The sequence below is a fragment of the Tenrec ecaudatus genome, chromosome 12 (genome assembly GCF_050624435.1).
Source record: "Tenrec ecaudatus isolate mTenEca1 chromosome 12, mTenEca1.hap1, whole genome shotgun sequence".
Taxonomy (NCBI): domain Eukaryota; kingdom Metazoa; phylum Chordata; class Mammalia; order Afrosoricida; family Tenrecidae; genus Tenrec; species Tenrec ecaudatus.
Genome location: NC_134541.1, coordinates 48,758,804 through 48,773,711, shown reverse-complemented (window position 1 = coordinate 48,773,711; position 14,908 = coordinate 48,758,804). Strand labels below are relative to the sequence as shown.

At 42.8% G+C, this 14,908-nt stretch overlaps 1 protein-coding gene across 2 annotated transcripts in view; it reads left to right on the top strand.

Moving 5' to 3' along the window:
• KIF16B (kinesin family member 16B) overlaps positions 1-14,908 on the top strand; it is a 240,341-nt gene that overhangs the window by 124,124 nt on the left and 101,309 nt on the right. The window contains exons 18-23 of one of the 2 annotated variants that reach the window (XM_075564014.1): positions 3,764-3,796; positions 4,375-4,428; positions 5,289-6,626; positions 10,283-10,441; positions 12,968-13,064; positions 13,766-13,816. In XM_075564014.1, coding sequence (XP_075420129.1) covers positions 3,764-3,796; positions 4,375-4,428; positions 5,289-6,626; positions 10,283-10,441; positions 12,968-13,064; positions 13,766-13,816 — 1,732 coding nt within the window. The remainder of the gene's footprint in view (positions 1-3,763; positions 3,797-4,374; positions 4,429-5,288; positions 6,627-10,282; positions 10,442-12,967; positions 13,065-13,765; positions 13,817-14,908) is intronic. The other variant, XM_075564015.1, reaches the window with a different exon arrangement.

Below are 14,908 nucleotides of genomic sequence, written 5' to 3'. Positions count from 1 at the left end.
ACTGGCTAAGGCAGCTACACCCTGGTCTGACTATCAGAAAGCAAGATACCCTAGAACTAGAAAGGCGAGGCTCACTGAGCCATTAATCCCTCCGCCCTTCAATTAACCCCACATGTGTTTACTGGCCAGGTTGGCACAATAAACTAACTACCTTCCAGAGTAAAAGCCCCATAATAGCAGAGGCCCCATCTGTCTTGGTGACCATTATATGACCCATACTTGGCACAATGTCTGGCAGTAAGTTGGTACTCTACGAGAATAATCATATTAGAGATGAAAAATCAATACTCATATCTCTGAACTTGCAAAGAGCATTTGTTGTGTCATATTGTCAGAGCAATGCATACTGGAGGTCACAATGAACTGTTGTTTACAGAAATTGAAAATTGATAGTAAACACTTCATTATAAAAATTGTCTTCTTTTAAAAATATTTATCCAGTGATTCTCTTATATATTGTATATAACAGTTAAGTAAAAAGAATGTAGCTACAAAATATACTATTAAATGGAAGTATCAAAATAAGAAACTATCATTTCTTGGCATATCCTCCATCTAGGTCTGTGCAGTTCACAAAACAGTTTCTTCCCTGCAGCCCTTCCCGGAAGAATTCTTTTCTTTAATTTACACCACCTCAAAATGGGAATCTGGGCGTTGTCCAGAGACTCCGGCCGTGTTCCTTTAAATGAGTTTGGGGTGTGGAGAGCAGAAGTAGGCCTTAGGGGGCAAGATCAGCACTGTGTGGCGGACGGTGTAAAGATTCCCAGTAAATCCACATAGGAGAGCAGGGGCAGGGACCTTGTCAGCATGGAAAACGGAAACAAAAATTCTTGGCTACGACTCTTTCTCCCCAGGGCGGTGCTCAGTCTTCTTCTTACTGGTCGTCTTTCATGACCGCTGGGCGTCCTTTGAGGAAGTCTGTCCAGAGTCCACCTGGGGAATACCCTCACTCACCAGGACCCTCTGAACTGATTCTGTGCCTTGAATATAACGGCTCGACAGATCCCTTGTATCTTCGTTGAGCTTTATTGTTGAAGGTACTCCAGTGAGACAAAGACAGGTGTGTTGAGATCACATGTGTTTAGCTCTCCACAGATCACAGTTTAAAGACCTTTTGTTTGAAATGAAACTGTGTGTAAAGGCACTGGAATCCGAGTAGTGACACTTTTTCACGGCTCCTTGTATGTCTTCAGAAAGAACAAGCTCACGCTGACGTTTTCAAGCATCCACTAGGAAACTTCCCACCGTGCTATTGTTGTTTAAAGCAGGATCATATATTAATTTAACGAAACCCTAGATTGACTTCGAGGACTTGCTGATGAAGTTTAAAGACTGTAGCTTTTGGAATGGATTACCAGTCAATGAAAAGGAAACAAAAATCTTCTCAACCAGAACAGTAAACATCATGATAAGAAGAGAGGATTTCATTCCACTTGGATCTTCAGTCAGCTTCCATGGAAGCAGCAGTCAAGAAATGAAAAGCTGAATTGCACTGGACGAATCTGTACTGGGCCTCTTGCAAGGGTGTCACTCTGAAGCCTAAGAGTACCCAAGCCATGGTGTTTTCTGTTACCTCCTCTGCATGTATGAGCTGGAGAATGAATAAGGAAAATGGGAGAATTCATGCATGTAAATTATGGTGTCAAACAAGAACATTGAAATCCTGCCTGGAGAATAAACAAGTCTTGTCTAGGGGGAAGTTCAAGGAGAATGCCTCTTAGACACTACATTGGTGGACCACCCCCTCATGTACTTAGGGCATGCTATCAGGAGGGAAAAGGGCATCCCTAAAGAGGACATCATGCAGAAAGTCAAAGAAAAAGAGGACAGTCTCCAAGGACATGAAGTGACACGGTGGCCACCACAAGGCCCTCGACCTGTGAGGATGGCACAAGACCACGCCTCGTTTCATTCTGTTGCATAGCAGGTCACTATGAGTTGGAACCAACTTGAGGGAAGCGAATAGCAACAACAATATCCTTGCTCTCAGGAACCTTGCTGGTGATGGACGGAGGGTGTGCATTGTTCAACTAACCTCTAGGCTGGCATTTCAAACTCAGCAGGGTTTTGCTAGAGAAACGAGGCGGCCTGCTTCTGTGAAGACTTATGTCTCAGAAACCATAGAGGGTCATTGTGAGTCAGAATTGTCTTGAAGGTAGTGGGTTTTAAATTTTCTTAATTTTTATTTTATCAGACAAATGGTATAAGCAAAGAATGTTCAATATTCTGCCAGGAGACTAAACAGTTTTGTGTTGGAGGAAGTTCAGCCTCCAAACGTTTGTGGTGTAATGTTTAAAGCATCTTGGTTGCTAACTAAAAGTCAGAAGTTCAAACCCACCAGCCCCGCTCCGTGTCAAAAGATGGCAGCCTGTTCCCATGAAGAGTGAAGCCTTAGAAACCATGTGAGACACTTCTATTTGATCCCATAGGGTGATTGTAAATTGAAATGGACTCAATGGCAGTAAGTTTGACACACCTAATGTGGGAGTCCTTGGGGGTCAATGCTTAGCCTGCTTCACTGTTCCCTAGTAGGTTGGAGGTTTGAGTTCACCCGGTGATGCCCTGAAGAAAAGGCCTGGAGATGGTGTCCGAAGGAGGACCCTGGGGACTGTGTGGCGAACGATGCTACTCTGACCAGGAGCAAGTTGCCAGGAGTGGGAATTGACTTGACAACAACTTGAAAAATAACAACAACACCTGTTTTATGGAATACATGTGTAGGCTGGGCTCTGTGACTGACAGATGCTTTTCATAGGTACATGTATGACTGATTTTTCACGGGTGGCAATGCCTAAATAAGCTATAGATTATTTTCATGTGATAATAGGGTAAACAAGTTTCCATGAAGGAATTAGTTGCTATAGATCACAGACTTGACTACTGTTTATGAACTGAAGCAATAAAGAGCATTTTGGAAGCTAATTGTATTGGATTCAAATCATAGCTCTATAAGGTATGTCCATTATGACCCTGAGCAAGTTGTTTAATATATCCAAGCTCTGAGTTGGAACCAATATGTTTATCATACAGACATATAATTTGCTACTAACAGTTTGCTTGAGAACAAAGGATGGTAAAATATGAAATTACTTCACAGTGTGTGCTACATAATACTCCATTCTGCTGGCAAAAGCCACCAAACATCTGACTCTCAGTATTAACCCAAACTAAATGGTAAATAATATTACCCGTTGTAAGTAACTCTTGTACCCATTTGGGTTTGCACATTATCCAAAGAGAAAGTGTGTAGTGCATATTTCCATAGTTTGGCTTTGTAGCTGAATCTACCATCATGTGAAGAAGTATAAGTTTAAGAATGCTATTCAATGGGAATAATGAAATTTTTCAGTAGTTAAATATAATATTTGAGATGATAACCACTTGTGTTACCAATATTTAAAAATTTTCAGTGACCAAACTCCATGGTGGTAAGTCTGTTCACTCTCCATATAGCTTCCAGTAAATCCAGAATGGATGCAGAATAACTAAATTAGTAAAAATTTAAGCTTGGTTACTGCTCAGTTATTATTAGGACTCAATTATTGTCAATACTATGATTATGTTTACTGTGAGAATATAACAAAGCTGACCTTTTGGAATTTTTCCTTCAGAAATTAATTGGGAAATGTGATACTTATTTTTTAAATGTTTTAGTTTGTAAATAGCTATTTACTTTTAAGTACCTTATCACTTCTCTTTGACATTTCCCCTGTTAATTTTTTTCTTAATTGATCTGTGTACTCTCTCTCTCTGTCCCTGGCAGTCTTTTCCCTATAAAAGGACCCATCTGTCTAAGGTAGAGATTCTACATTTCTATATACTTACCAATCAATGGCTAAGCTGCCAGGAGTAGACATGCTTGTCATTTAGAAATCTCCTCTAACTGTACCTTTCCAACACAGGGAGGTTTTGTTGTTTTTCATTAAGTACAATATTTTCTTTTCTGTCTGAACTCAAGTACTTAAAAGTATACCTGATGTCTAATGTAGTCATAGAGGAATGAATGCATCTTAAAGCTAGCTAATCTATGATAATTAAAATAATGCTTGGAAAGCAGATTCTCTCTGTAATATATGTAACAGGGCAAGGAGCCCTGGTGGTGTAGATAGTGCACTGGGCTGCTATCTACAAGGTCTGCAGTTCAAAGCCACCACTCGCTCCCTGGGTTAATGATGAGGCTTTCTACTCTTGTAAAGAATTATGGTTTTGCAAACCCACAGGGGGCAGTTCTACCCTGTCCTATAGGGTCACCATGAGTCTAATTCGACTCAATGATAGTGAGATGTTTGTATGCTTGTTTAATGTACGGAGTGTACATTAGACTGAGAGAGAGAATCTTTAAGAATATGACTCATTTTCACCTTATTTTATTAGACTGGAATTTGAGAGGCAGCAACGTGAAGAACTTGAAAAATTAGAAAGTAAAAGGTAAGCGATGGAGATATGCGTCCTGTGCCCATGCCCTAACCTGACTCCACCTGTTTCAGTACTTTCCTTTGTGTCTGTTTGTTCCATGTTGATTTTCTTGACTTTGATATTTGACCCTCTTGAGTTGAGGGAGGCATGAATGTTTTCCTGTGAATGTCATTTATTTTGTTGTTACTGAGAATATGGATGGCAAGAAATCCACCAATTTGGCAGTTTTACCTGTGCAGGTAGTTCTTCCCCATTAAGAGCATCTTGCTACCCCTGAGTTTTCTTTCTATCTGATCTTTCGAGTTGCTTGGTGCCATTTTGATCTCATGAAGTTAAATTCCTCCTAAAAGATCACGCTCTCAAGGATTTTCTTTTCTTTTTAATTTAACTAAACTATTGTTCAGTCTTAAAACAACTTCAGGGGATATTTTTGGTTGAAGGCTTAAAGATTATCTCAGGGCAATAGTTTCAGGGGAACATAAGCAATTTTATTTAATGTCATTTTATAATAGGACTGAGTTTTAGTGATTGGGTTGAATAATAATTTTCACATTTAAATTTAAATCGAGCATGGTTCTTTCTCTTTAATCTCAGGGGACTTTTAAAATTATATATAACACATTATGATTTTAGGCTCTACGGAGAAATGCTGTCAGGCTGTTTCAGGAGGCTAGGTAAATGAGATGGTAGATAGTGAAAGAATTACCAAAAAAGTAACATGCCGCAGGAAATCAGGAGGAAAGCAATGCTGCCTCTTTTTTCTTTTTTTAATGAAGGACTTGTTGCAGCTTCTTTTTCAGAACATTTTACTTAAGGGAAAATTAGAGCAACATTCGAACCTAGTAATCAACTGATGATATTTTGCATTTTAGGAAACTCATAGAAGAAATGGAGGAGAAGCAAAAATCAGATAAGGCTGAATTGGAGAGGATGCAGCAGGAAGTGGCGTCTCAGCGCAAGGAGACCGAAATTGTGCAGCGCCAGATCCGCAAGCAGGAAGAGAGCCTTAAACGCCGGAGTTTCCATATTGAGAGCAAGCTGAAGGGTTTGCTCTTTGAGAAGGACAAGTTTGACGAGGGGAGGATGAGCGAGCAGCAGGAAGGCGAGGGGCAGAAGAACAGACAAGAGGAGGCGAGCTCTCTTGGTGCCCAAGAACTCCAGTGGTTACGAGAACTCTACGGTAAGAATGCCGAGAAGCTCCCGATCTTTCCCGAACTGGACTGGCTCGCAGAGGAGAAAGATGACCAGTGTGCCGACCTGGATCTGGAAAAGAAGAGACTGGAGGAGCAAGACAAGGACCCCCCCATGCGTGTGGCTCATCTTGAGGAGCAGATCCAAGAGAAGCAGGAGATGCCCCTGGCCCTGCAGCGAGGGGAGGCCCACCGTGCGGAGGAGGAGAGGGGAGGCTGGGAGGACGTCGGGGAGCCCCTCCTGCGGCCCAGGGAAGCCCCAGTGGAAGACAGTTGTGACGGGAAAGCACTAGAGAAAGCTCAGCTGCGTCTCTTGGAGGTCAAGAGAAGGCAGCTAATTAAGCTAGCGAACTTGGAGAAGGACTGTGCTCCTCAGAAAGAGCTCCTGAAGAGAGACGCGGAAGAAGAACATGGCGTCCCAGAGCGCTTGAAGTGTGGAAACGAGGATGAGTTTAGGTTGTTGGGGACAAATTGTGATCCACTAAAACCCGTTGCTCAGGGGGAGCAAGCTCCAGACAAACGAACGCCCGTGGAGTACAGGCTGCAGAATAAAGAAAGGCAGCTCCGGGACCTCCTACAAACCCACCTGCCAGCCTTGTTGGAGAGGAAGCAGACGGCCGTGGCAATGCTTGACGGGGGCCCTCGTGGCTTAGCCCGCGCTCGCTACCAAGTAGAAGAGGTGGAGGGAAAGGGCCAGTTCATGCAATGCCAAGCTAGCGCAGGTGAGCTGCAAAGGCTGCAAGCCGCATTGGAGTTCAGGGCGGCGCTCACACGGCAGGAAGACAAAGTGAGAAAAAGGGAAAAGGAGGTTGTTGAAGGCCCAGAGAAGCAGCACAGAGAGGCTGGGGGGCTGGAGAGGAAGCGCGCTGCCATGCAGAGGTCCTCCACCTTGAACCTGGAGAGCCAAGAGCAGACGCTGAAACTGGCCACGCAGGGCAGCAGCAGCGATGTGGATGTGCAGGCCGCGCTCCGGGCCAGCCTGAATGCGGAGCAGGAAGCCCTGCACCAGGATCGAGAGAGGTGAGCGGACAGGGGAAGCCACGGCGTGTAGCAGGTGTGCGATGGCCGCCGGGTTCCCATCCCTTGTGTGTGTTTCTCTCTTTTTTCTAAGTAATTCTTTTTAACCTGTATATTCTCTGACTGACAGATGGTTTATTTTTTACCAAATCAGAGATAAGTACCTCTAAACAGTCTTAGATTTCTCCTAAGTATCTTTACTTTTTAGTTTTGGGCCTAAAGTTGGACAGAAAGGGGGGAAAATCACATGAGTATAAAGCCTTTCTCCACTACTCCCTTGACCTACACCTTTTAATTGTGATACTAAGATTGATACAAAAGATTGAGAGGCCCTCACGCCTTGATTCTTTCCTTCCCTTTTCGTCTTTCTAAATTCTCGTTTCTCTTGTCCTTCCTCCCTTACCTTTAACCTTCCTTTGTTCCTTCCCTTTCCCAGCCTTCTCTCCCTCACTCTCTTCCTTCCTTCGCCATTTCTTCCCTTCGTCTTCTCTTTCTTCCTTTATCTCTGCTCCCTATCTGTCTCTCTTCCCCCTCCCCATTCCTGCGTCCCCAGTGGGCTTCACAGCATCTCTGTGACCACAGAGAGTCCACAGGTTGCACCTAGCATACTGACTTTATTACTTGGTAGAGAAGTAAAAAAATAAAACTTCGTCCACCTCTACCGATTCATGGTTTTTAAGGAGAGGCCTTGGGATTCTATGTGCAAATAAGCAAAACTTTTCAGGGGATACAAATTACAATGGAAATTCAAGCTTTGTAATGATTTAGAATCCGTCAGTATTTGGGGTGCTAAACATTTAAAATAGGCAAACTAAGGATACTTTCATGGTAAGAAAAAGGTATTTATTTGTCTTTCTCACAAAGACCTATTCCTGGCACTATGCTTACCAGGCAATAGGTTCTCAGAATGAATAGATGTCTGTGCTTGATGGTCCCTCTTCCGGTCGCCCTGCAGATGGAACGCCAGGGTTCCCAGAAGGGCTAACACCACCGGTGCCGGGCAGCACCAAGGTTCGAGTCCAAGAATACCCCACCTTTTCTATCCTCGCGGAGCAGGTGTGTTTCATCTTTGGGCAGTGTCATCGCCTGTGTAAAACATGGGGGGATGAGATCAGGGAGAGGGACATGCGTTTTCCTTTATCCCTGACCCTGGCATCAGTTGAGATCTTCACTGAAGTGCTTTAAAGGACCTGGGCCCAGCCTGGCATTGGAATAGCAAGTTGGAATCACTTGTTTATGATTAAGCCACACTTACTGTCAGACATTGACGGTTTCAACCACCCTCGTGCAAGAAACGGCCAGGGAAACCGCCTTGTCCCACGGTGTGTGTGGACTTTTGGCTCTGTATTCACAGCCACGCGCTTAGTCAAGCGAAGAACAAAATTCCAAGGCAGGAAAACACGATAGTGCTGCTTCAGAGCTCAGCGGTTTGAGAGAACGATAGCAGGTATCTTATTTAATTGCTGGGCGGAGCTTCAGACCTGGCACATGGAAAGCTGTGGAGGGCGCATGCCCTCTTTGTACCCTGCAATGTACAGAAGGTAGAAACCCTTGGCTCTCAACTCCTATCCCGAGACTCTCAGAAACCGCAACGACAGTGCTACTCCATCCTACAGGGTCACGAAGAGTCAGAATCGACTCAAGGGCAGTGAGTTGAGGTTTTGTTTATTTGTTTGTTTGTGTGTGCAGGAGATTGCCACATGTCTCCGACTTTTGTCAGCCAGTTCCACACCCGGGGTGTTTTTTATTAATACCCTGGAATAGGTGAAGCAGTACCGCAATCTCCATGGAAGTGATTTTCCAATGTCAGCATTCATTCAGGAGCCCTGCAAAGGAGAGGCTCTTGGATTTATGGGTGTTGATGAAATAAATTTTGCTGAGGCTGAATTCAGGCCAACAAATTGTGATCGCTTTGCTGTCACTTTTGTGCTTCGGCAGCTTTCTGTGGCGGCCTGCTGTGTTTTATCTTTTTTCCAGGGCTCTCATGGCTCTGTCAGGCACACCTGACTCCACTATTTAGAAAAGCCTACAGGGTGAAATATTCAACTCAACTCTGTGGGACCAGACTGGACAGCAGCACCCTCAACTTGTCTTTCCAACAGTCTTCTCTTAGCTTGGTACAAACTGAACAACAACAGCAACAAAAAACTCACTGGCATTGAGTCAGTTCTGATTCAGCAATTCTATAGAGCAAGAGAAACTGCTCCTGTGTGTTTCCAAGACTGTAACTCTTTATGGACATAGAAGGCCCTGTCTTTCTCCTACAGAGTGACTGAGGGTTCCGAACTGCTGACCTTGTGGTTAGTAGCCCAATGGGTAGCCACTACCCCACCAGGTCTCCTTGACTTTATAAAAGAGCTTAATTCTAATTTGGCTGCCTTTTCCCACCATCTGCTCATTGGAGCTGCCCACTGACCTGTGTTAGGCAGCTTCCCTGCAATTTGAAAAAACTGCCTTCTGTCTTAGCAGGACTCTCCTTCCCCTGAGTGAGGTCAGACAGGGCCAGTGTTGTGGTAGTAAAAACACCAACAACATAAAACCCCCCGCTGTTGAGTTGATTCCAACTCCTAGCAACCCTATAGACAAAACCGAACTGTTTCATAGGGTTTTCAAGGCTAGACGCATTTACAGGTGCAGACTGCCGCATCTTTCTGCCATGGAGCAACTGGTGGGTTTAAACCACCGACCTTGGAGTCGCAGCCCAACACTTAATCCACTGTGTTGCCCGGGCTTTTTAATAAAGTGTTATATTCTTAATATAAATGGAACTCCATACCTAGACTATGTTAGATGCTGTAAGGGTAGCGTCATTTACTCTAGTTAGGAGAGCGTCAGCGACAACTTAGAGCTGGGCAAACTGACACTCGCCACCCACGCTTCTACAAATGGCTGAAGACTCTGTCATGCAGTTTGGAAGTGGAGAATAGCAACTTGAACCAAGGTCTACTGCACACCAATGCTTCCCATTGTGGTCTCTGGTCTGGTAACCCACAGAGCTCTGACACATGTATTTTTCATAGTGCTGTGATTGTTTTCTGAGTTGTCAAGTATTCCCCTCGCCCCCAATATAAATCATGCACAGCCATCAGGGGCCCACTCAAATTCTTTTTGCTCTGTGAAGTCTTTTCAGCAGCCCCAGTGGACATCATCTTAATTCTAGACATGCAACTATCTATATGACTCCCCTCCCCCCTGCTATCTCTGAGACCTTGATAATATTGTTCCTACCTATCCTCCTACATCTCACTTTCTTTTTCTTTTCCTACATCTCACTTTTATATAGCCTCATTTATCTTTTCTCAAACAAAAATGCCATGAATGCCAAGATATATTCAACAATCACTTGTGGCATTGAAGCAGGTCAGAGGACTTAGCGTCCCATGTGTCCTTTGAACACAGTGGGGATGACTGGGTCCTTGATGGTAGAACTCGCCCCGCCTCTTTGCCACCTACAGCATTTGTTCTGAACCCCTTTTGCGGCCTCATCACTTTGTATTTCACAATATGCGTGGCATCTTTTCTCATAGAAAATAAAGCTGTGCACACAGGGTTTCCGCCTGCACTCCTCACCCCATGGTTTCTAGAACAAGTTTTAACATAGTGAATATGTTCAGGAAATATTTTTAACAAATGAATTCATGTGGCTCCCATCTCTGTAGGCTAGAACAGGAGATTCAGGAATTGAAGCCAAAGATTTGTGGTATTGATGGCATTCAGAAATGGCCTTGCGGGACCTGGGAAACAAGGAGGACTACTTCTGCCTTGCCCTCCAGTTGTGAAAAGTCTCAGGCTCATCTGGGCCCCCTGATGGATGCCAGGTACTTGACATTCGCTGGATGCCATGCCTATATGTGTAATGTGATTTATCACTGGTTTTTATACTGATCAGACTGCCTCTGGGGGGAATGTACCAAAGGCAACAAGAAATGTGTGTACCTGAAATACGCTTTGGCTTTCTAAGGCAGAATTAAAAGGTCCAGAGTGATCACCTTATCCAGGAAGGGGTGATGCAAGGCTAGCGTTAGAAGAACAAAATAGATTTAATTGAACTGCACTGACGTGGAGGACCTGATGTGGACCATTACTTTTATATGTCATTGATTACAGATAATCTGCTGTAAAACTGTACTAGTATATTCAGAGTGAACACGAATAGCATAAAAATATGAGAGGACTTGAGAATTTTGTGGAAAATTTAATTATCTTTGAATTCCCTTTTTTCCCCACGGGCCTGTTAAAGCCCCGGCATAGATCTAATTTTACTAGAGTAAAAGAATTTTCTCTTTGAATGGCATTGTTAATTGTTCCATAGCTTAAGAGCACCCAGGTAAACCAAATTAATCATTCTTTGTCTATAAGAAAATAATTAATGTTTTCCTCAACCTCACTTAATTGGGTAGTCCTGAGCATTGGGTATTAGGAGATTGATGATATCTGGGTATCAACATGTAATAAGTGTGGTAGGAAACTTCTGTATCCCATTGAATCTAGGTCCGCATCTACCATATTGATACTTTAAAATTTAAGTAGAGGTCACATAAATGGCTGTGACTCTGGTTTGCTTGCACATGGTTTTATTTTTAGTACTAGAAGGCCAAACCTATAAATACATTTTATGTGATATCTTACTTAAATTATCAATCCCTTTTCCATTGTAGAAAAGCATTTTTACTTTAGTCTGTAGTACGAGTGTTTATAGGGTAGTGCATATGATTATAAAGATGAAGCCAAATTATTTTTTTAATAAGCTAAGATACTAACGTAGAAAATATTTCACTTAAAATCATTTAATTCGTGTCTGTAGGATTGGGACCAAGAGGAACCTAGAACTGAGTAAGACTTCTGAGTGAACATACTGAGTCCCAGAAAGATTTTAATTGGAACTAAAATCCTCTGGGTGGAATGGCTTAAGGGTAAAACAGCTGAACCAGGAACTGAGCTGAATATCTAGTGAATAGTGACGGCTCAGAGTTGTATGCCAGATACTTCACTTATATTCTCTGGGGTATCATGTGTGTTGAGGCTTCAAGAAAGTTTGTGGGTAAATGGAGGTTAAGAGATAAGGGAAATATTTCCACAAGCTTTTGAAACTCCCTCTTATGTAGTTGACCCACCAGTCAATCCCCACATTGCCATTGAGTCCATTGTGACCCACAGGGACCCTGCAGGACAGGGTGGAGCTACCCTGTGGTTTGCAAGACTGTCCCTTTCCGTGAGAATAGGGAGCCTCGTCTTTCTCCTGGGGAGCAGCCGGTAGTTTTGAACCGATGACATTAGCACTTAGCATCACAGCTTGTAAGTAACCCACTGTGCCTCCAGGGATTCTCTTGCAGTCGACAGCTCTCTCCAGACTCAACTAATTCAGGCTTTTATTCTTCCCTGGCTTTCTCTGCCAGCCATTTTGGGATGTAAGCCCATTGGCCTTGAGTTGATTCCAACACATAGGGACCAATAACTAAACCAAACTCATTCCCATTGAATCGGTTCTGACCCATTGTGTCCCAGTAGGCAAGAGCAGAACTGCCTCTGTGAGTTTCTTTACAGGAGAAGAAGCCTCATCTTTCTCCTGGGCTGCAGTTGGTGGTTTTGAACTGCTGACCGGTGGTTAGCAGCCCAGTGTATAACCATAGGTTACAGAAACCAAACTCGCTGCCACTGAGTGGATCCTGATGCCTAGCAACCCTATATGATGGAACAGAACTCCTCCCGGGGGTTCCCAGATGGAGCATCTTTATGGGTTTAGAGAGCCTCAGCATGCTCCTGAGAAGTGGTTGGTGGGTTTATAACGATGACCTTGTGACGAGTAGCCCAACTTAGACTATGCCCCCAGAGCTCTACAAGGTGACCTCTGCCGATTAGTGCAGGTAGCCCCCTGGGAGAAGAAGGCAACTCATTGTGTGACCCTAAGAATAATAAGCATCTATAGAGAGGAGTGTGCCCACCTTTCCCTTTACCTTCACCAATGTATTTATTACTGCCGGTTTTGTTTGGTTGGCAAACAAAAGGTTTGGCGAGTGAACTATCTACCTACTCCATGGAGCTTTGTAGAGCCATGTCTGTGGTGTTTCCCTACTCTGTTGCGAGGGTTCTAATAATAACTAGAACAAAAATGGAAAAGATTATTGGGTCCCTTTTCCATTCTCAGATTCTTTCTGGTTTGGAGAACACTGGGAGAGTGAGCACCTGGCAGTAGGTTGTTAGGCGGAAAATGTTCAGGGCCCTGACGTGGTCTCAGGGTGGGGCGTGTTAAGCGGAAAGTCTGCTGTTAGGAAGCATGCTAGCAAAAGGAGCTCGGGATGTCCCCTGTGTAAAGTGTTCAAAGGCCCCGTCTCCGTTGTTTCAAGGATCAATGCTTACATCGAAGAAGAAGTCCAAAGACGGCTGCAGGATTTACAGCGCGTGGCTGGCGACGGTGGCAGCACGTCGGCGGAAGGCATCAAGGTGAACTGCAGGCGCACCGTCGTGTGGTCAGTCCTACTTAGGGTGACCTTGGAAATAAGCTAGCGGTGGTGCTAGTGAGGGCTCATTACTGGTTCTCAGAAAGTTCAGATGTGATGCTGAAATATAGAATATGCTAGAAAATAAATGCTGCTTAGGTGGAACTTAAAAGTTTGTAAATAGTATTAACCAAAGAATAACTTTATTTTAAAATGTTGTACCTTTAGGAGAATTACTAAGTAAATGTAAATCTCTTTAAATGCTATCTTTACCTGTTTTGTTTTTACAAAAACTATCTGTATTTTCCTGTTTTATTCTAAAACACAACTTCCCATTTCCATAAAACATTAATTTATTTTGTGTATTTCTCACAGTGATACTGTACATTTTACCTTTGTGCAGATGTGTATTTCTGAAAAGTTTATTTTTATCAACAAAAATAGTTCTGTCTTAAGAAAATCTAGCTTAAAATACATGTATTTAGAACTTTAAAATTATGAATAAGTGGTTCATTTTGCCTCCAAGCAGATGACTAGGGTCATGTTGATACAGGGAATATAAATTCTCTAGAAGGGTGTCATTGCTGAATGGCAAGTATGTTTCTTTATAATCTTTATTTCTATAAATATTTCTAATCAAATATAAATTCCTGCCTGTGTAAAAATACTATAATATAACATAGACAATTTTTATTTTCTTTTCAGGATAGCAAGAAACTTCACAATGGCACCATTCAACGGAAACTAAAATATGAGGTGGGTAATGAGTTTTCAAATTGATAAGGTTGTCTTAAATTATAGCATACTTGTGTGATTAAATTTTCTTAATGTTTAGTTACATAATTAGAATTTTGAAGTCCCGGTGATTTAATGGCTAATAGGAAAGGTGAGCTATTATATAGGCTTGAAATTAAATATAGTCCTGCAGGTTGAAAAGAACTCTGACTTTATTTGAATGGCACGTAGCTGTGGTGGAGGCACTTTGCCCAGTATTTCTTTTGTAACATTATCCTTTCCCTGGCTCTGTGTTTAAAAAGCAGAAGTATATAATCAGAATCAGCTACAGCACTTGGAAATGAAACTGTGTGCTCCTCTATGTTTGAAAAACTCTGTTCTTACAAAAGGAAATAATCTCAATTGACTTATTTCTGTAGTGGATTGTCAAATTAAAGCTTACTTGGGTAATATGAATGGTAAGGTATTTACTTATATTTCCTGTTGCCGAGGTGCCATATCTTTCCCATGCATTCTTAAATGTAAAATAAATTAAAGTCTGATGGATTTGAATATTTATATAATAGAAAAAATAGACCATAGAAATCTCAATAGGTGTGTCCAGACAGTAGTGGACAGAAAGCAAGAGTGCGGGATACTCCACAGGCCACTCCTCTTCTTGCTGACCACTCCGTAATTGTTGTATCGCATTCATCTTCTGCGTTAGGAGACAGACAACCTTCGGACAGGCAGGACAGTCCCTTTAGTTGTGTCTGGTCCTAAGGCCGGCCACACAGCACATACGCAGTCAATCTCTCATGGTTAGTTTGTAGCAAAGGATGATGGTATCTAACCAGGACTGAAATAATTAAGGATGCCAGTGTGAAACAAATCAAAAGGAGGAAAACATGGTGTGGCTTGGAATACAACTTATTCTCCCTTATTGACTATCTTGTTACTTACCATTTCACATCCAGGACAAAGTACAACATCTATCATCTTATTTTACATATGAAAAGCATATATCTGGCAGTAACAACAGCCAAAGTGTAGTGCAAGAATAATCTCGACTTTAATAGTTAAGGCTATGTTTCACCTTGGTTGGGCCAGAATTCTCAGTAACCTGGTAGTTAT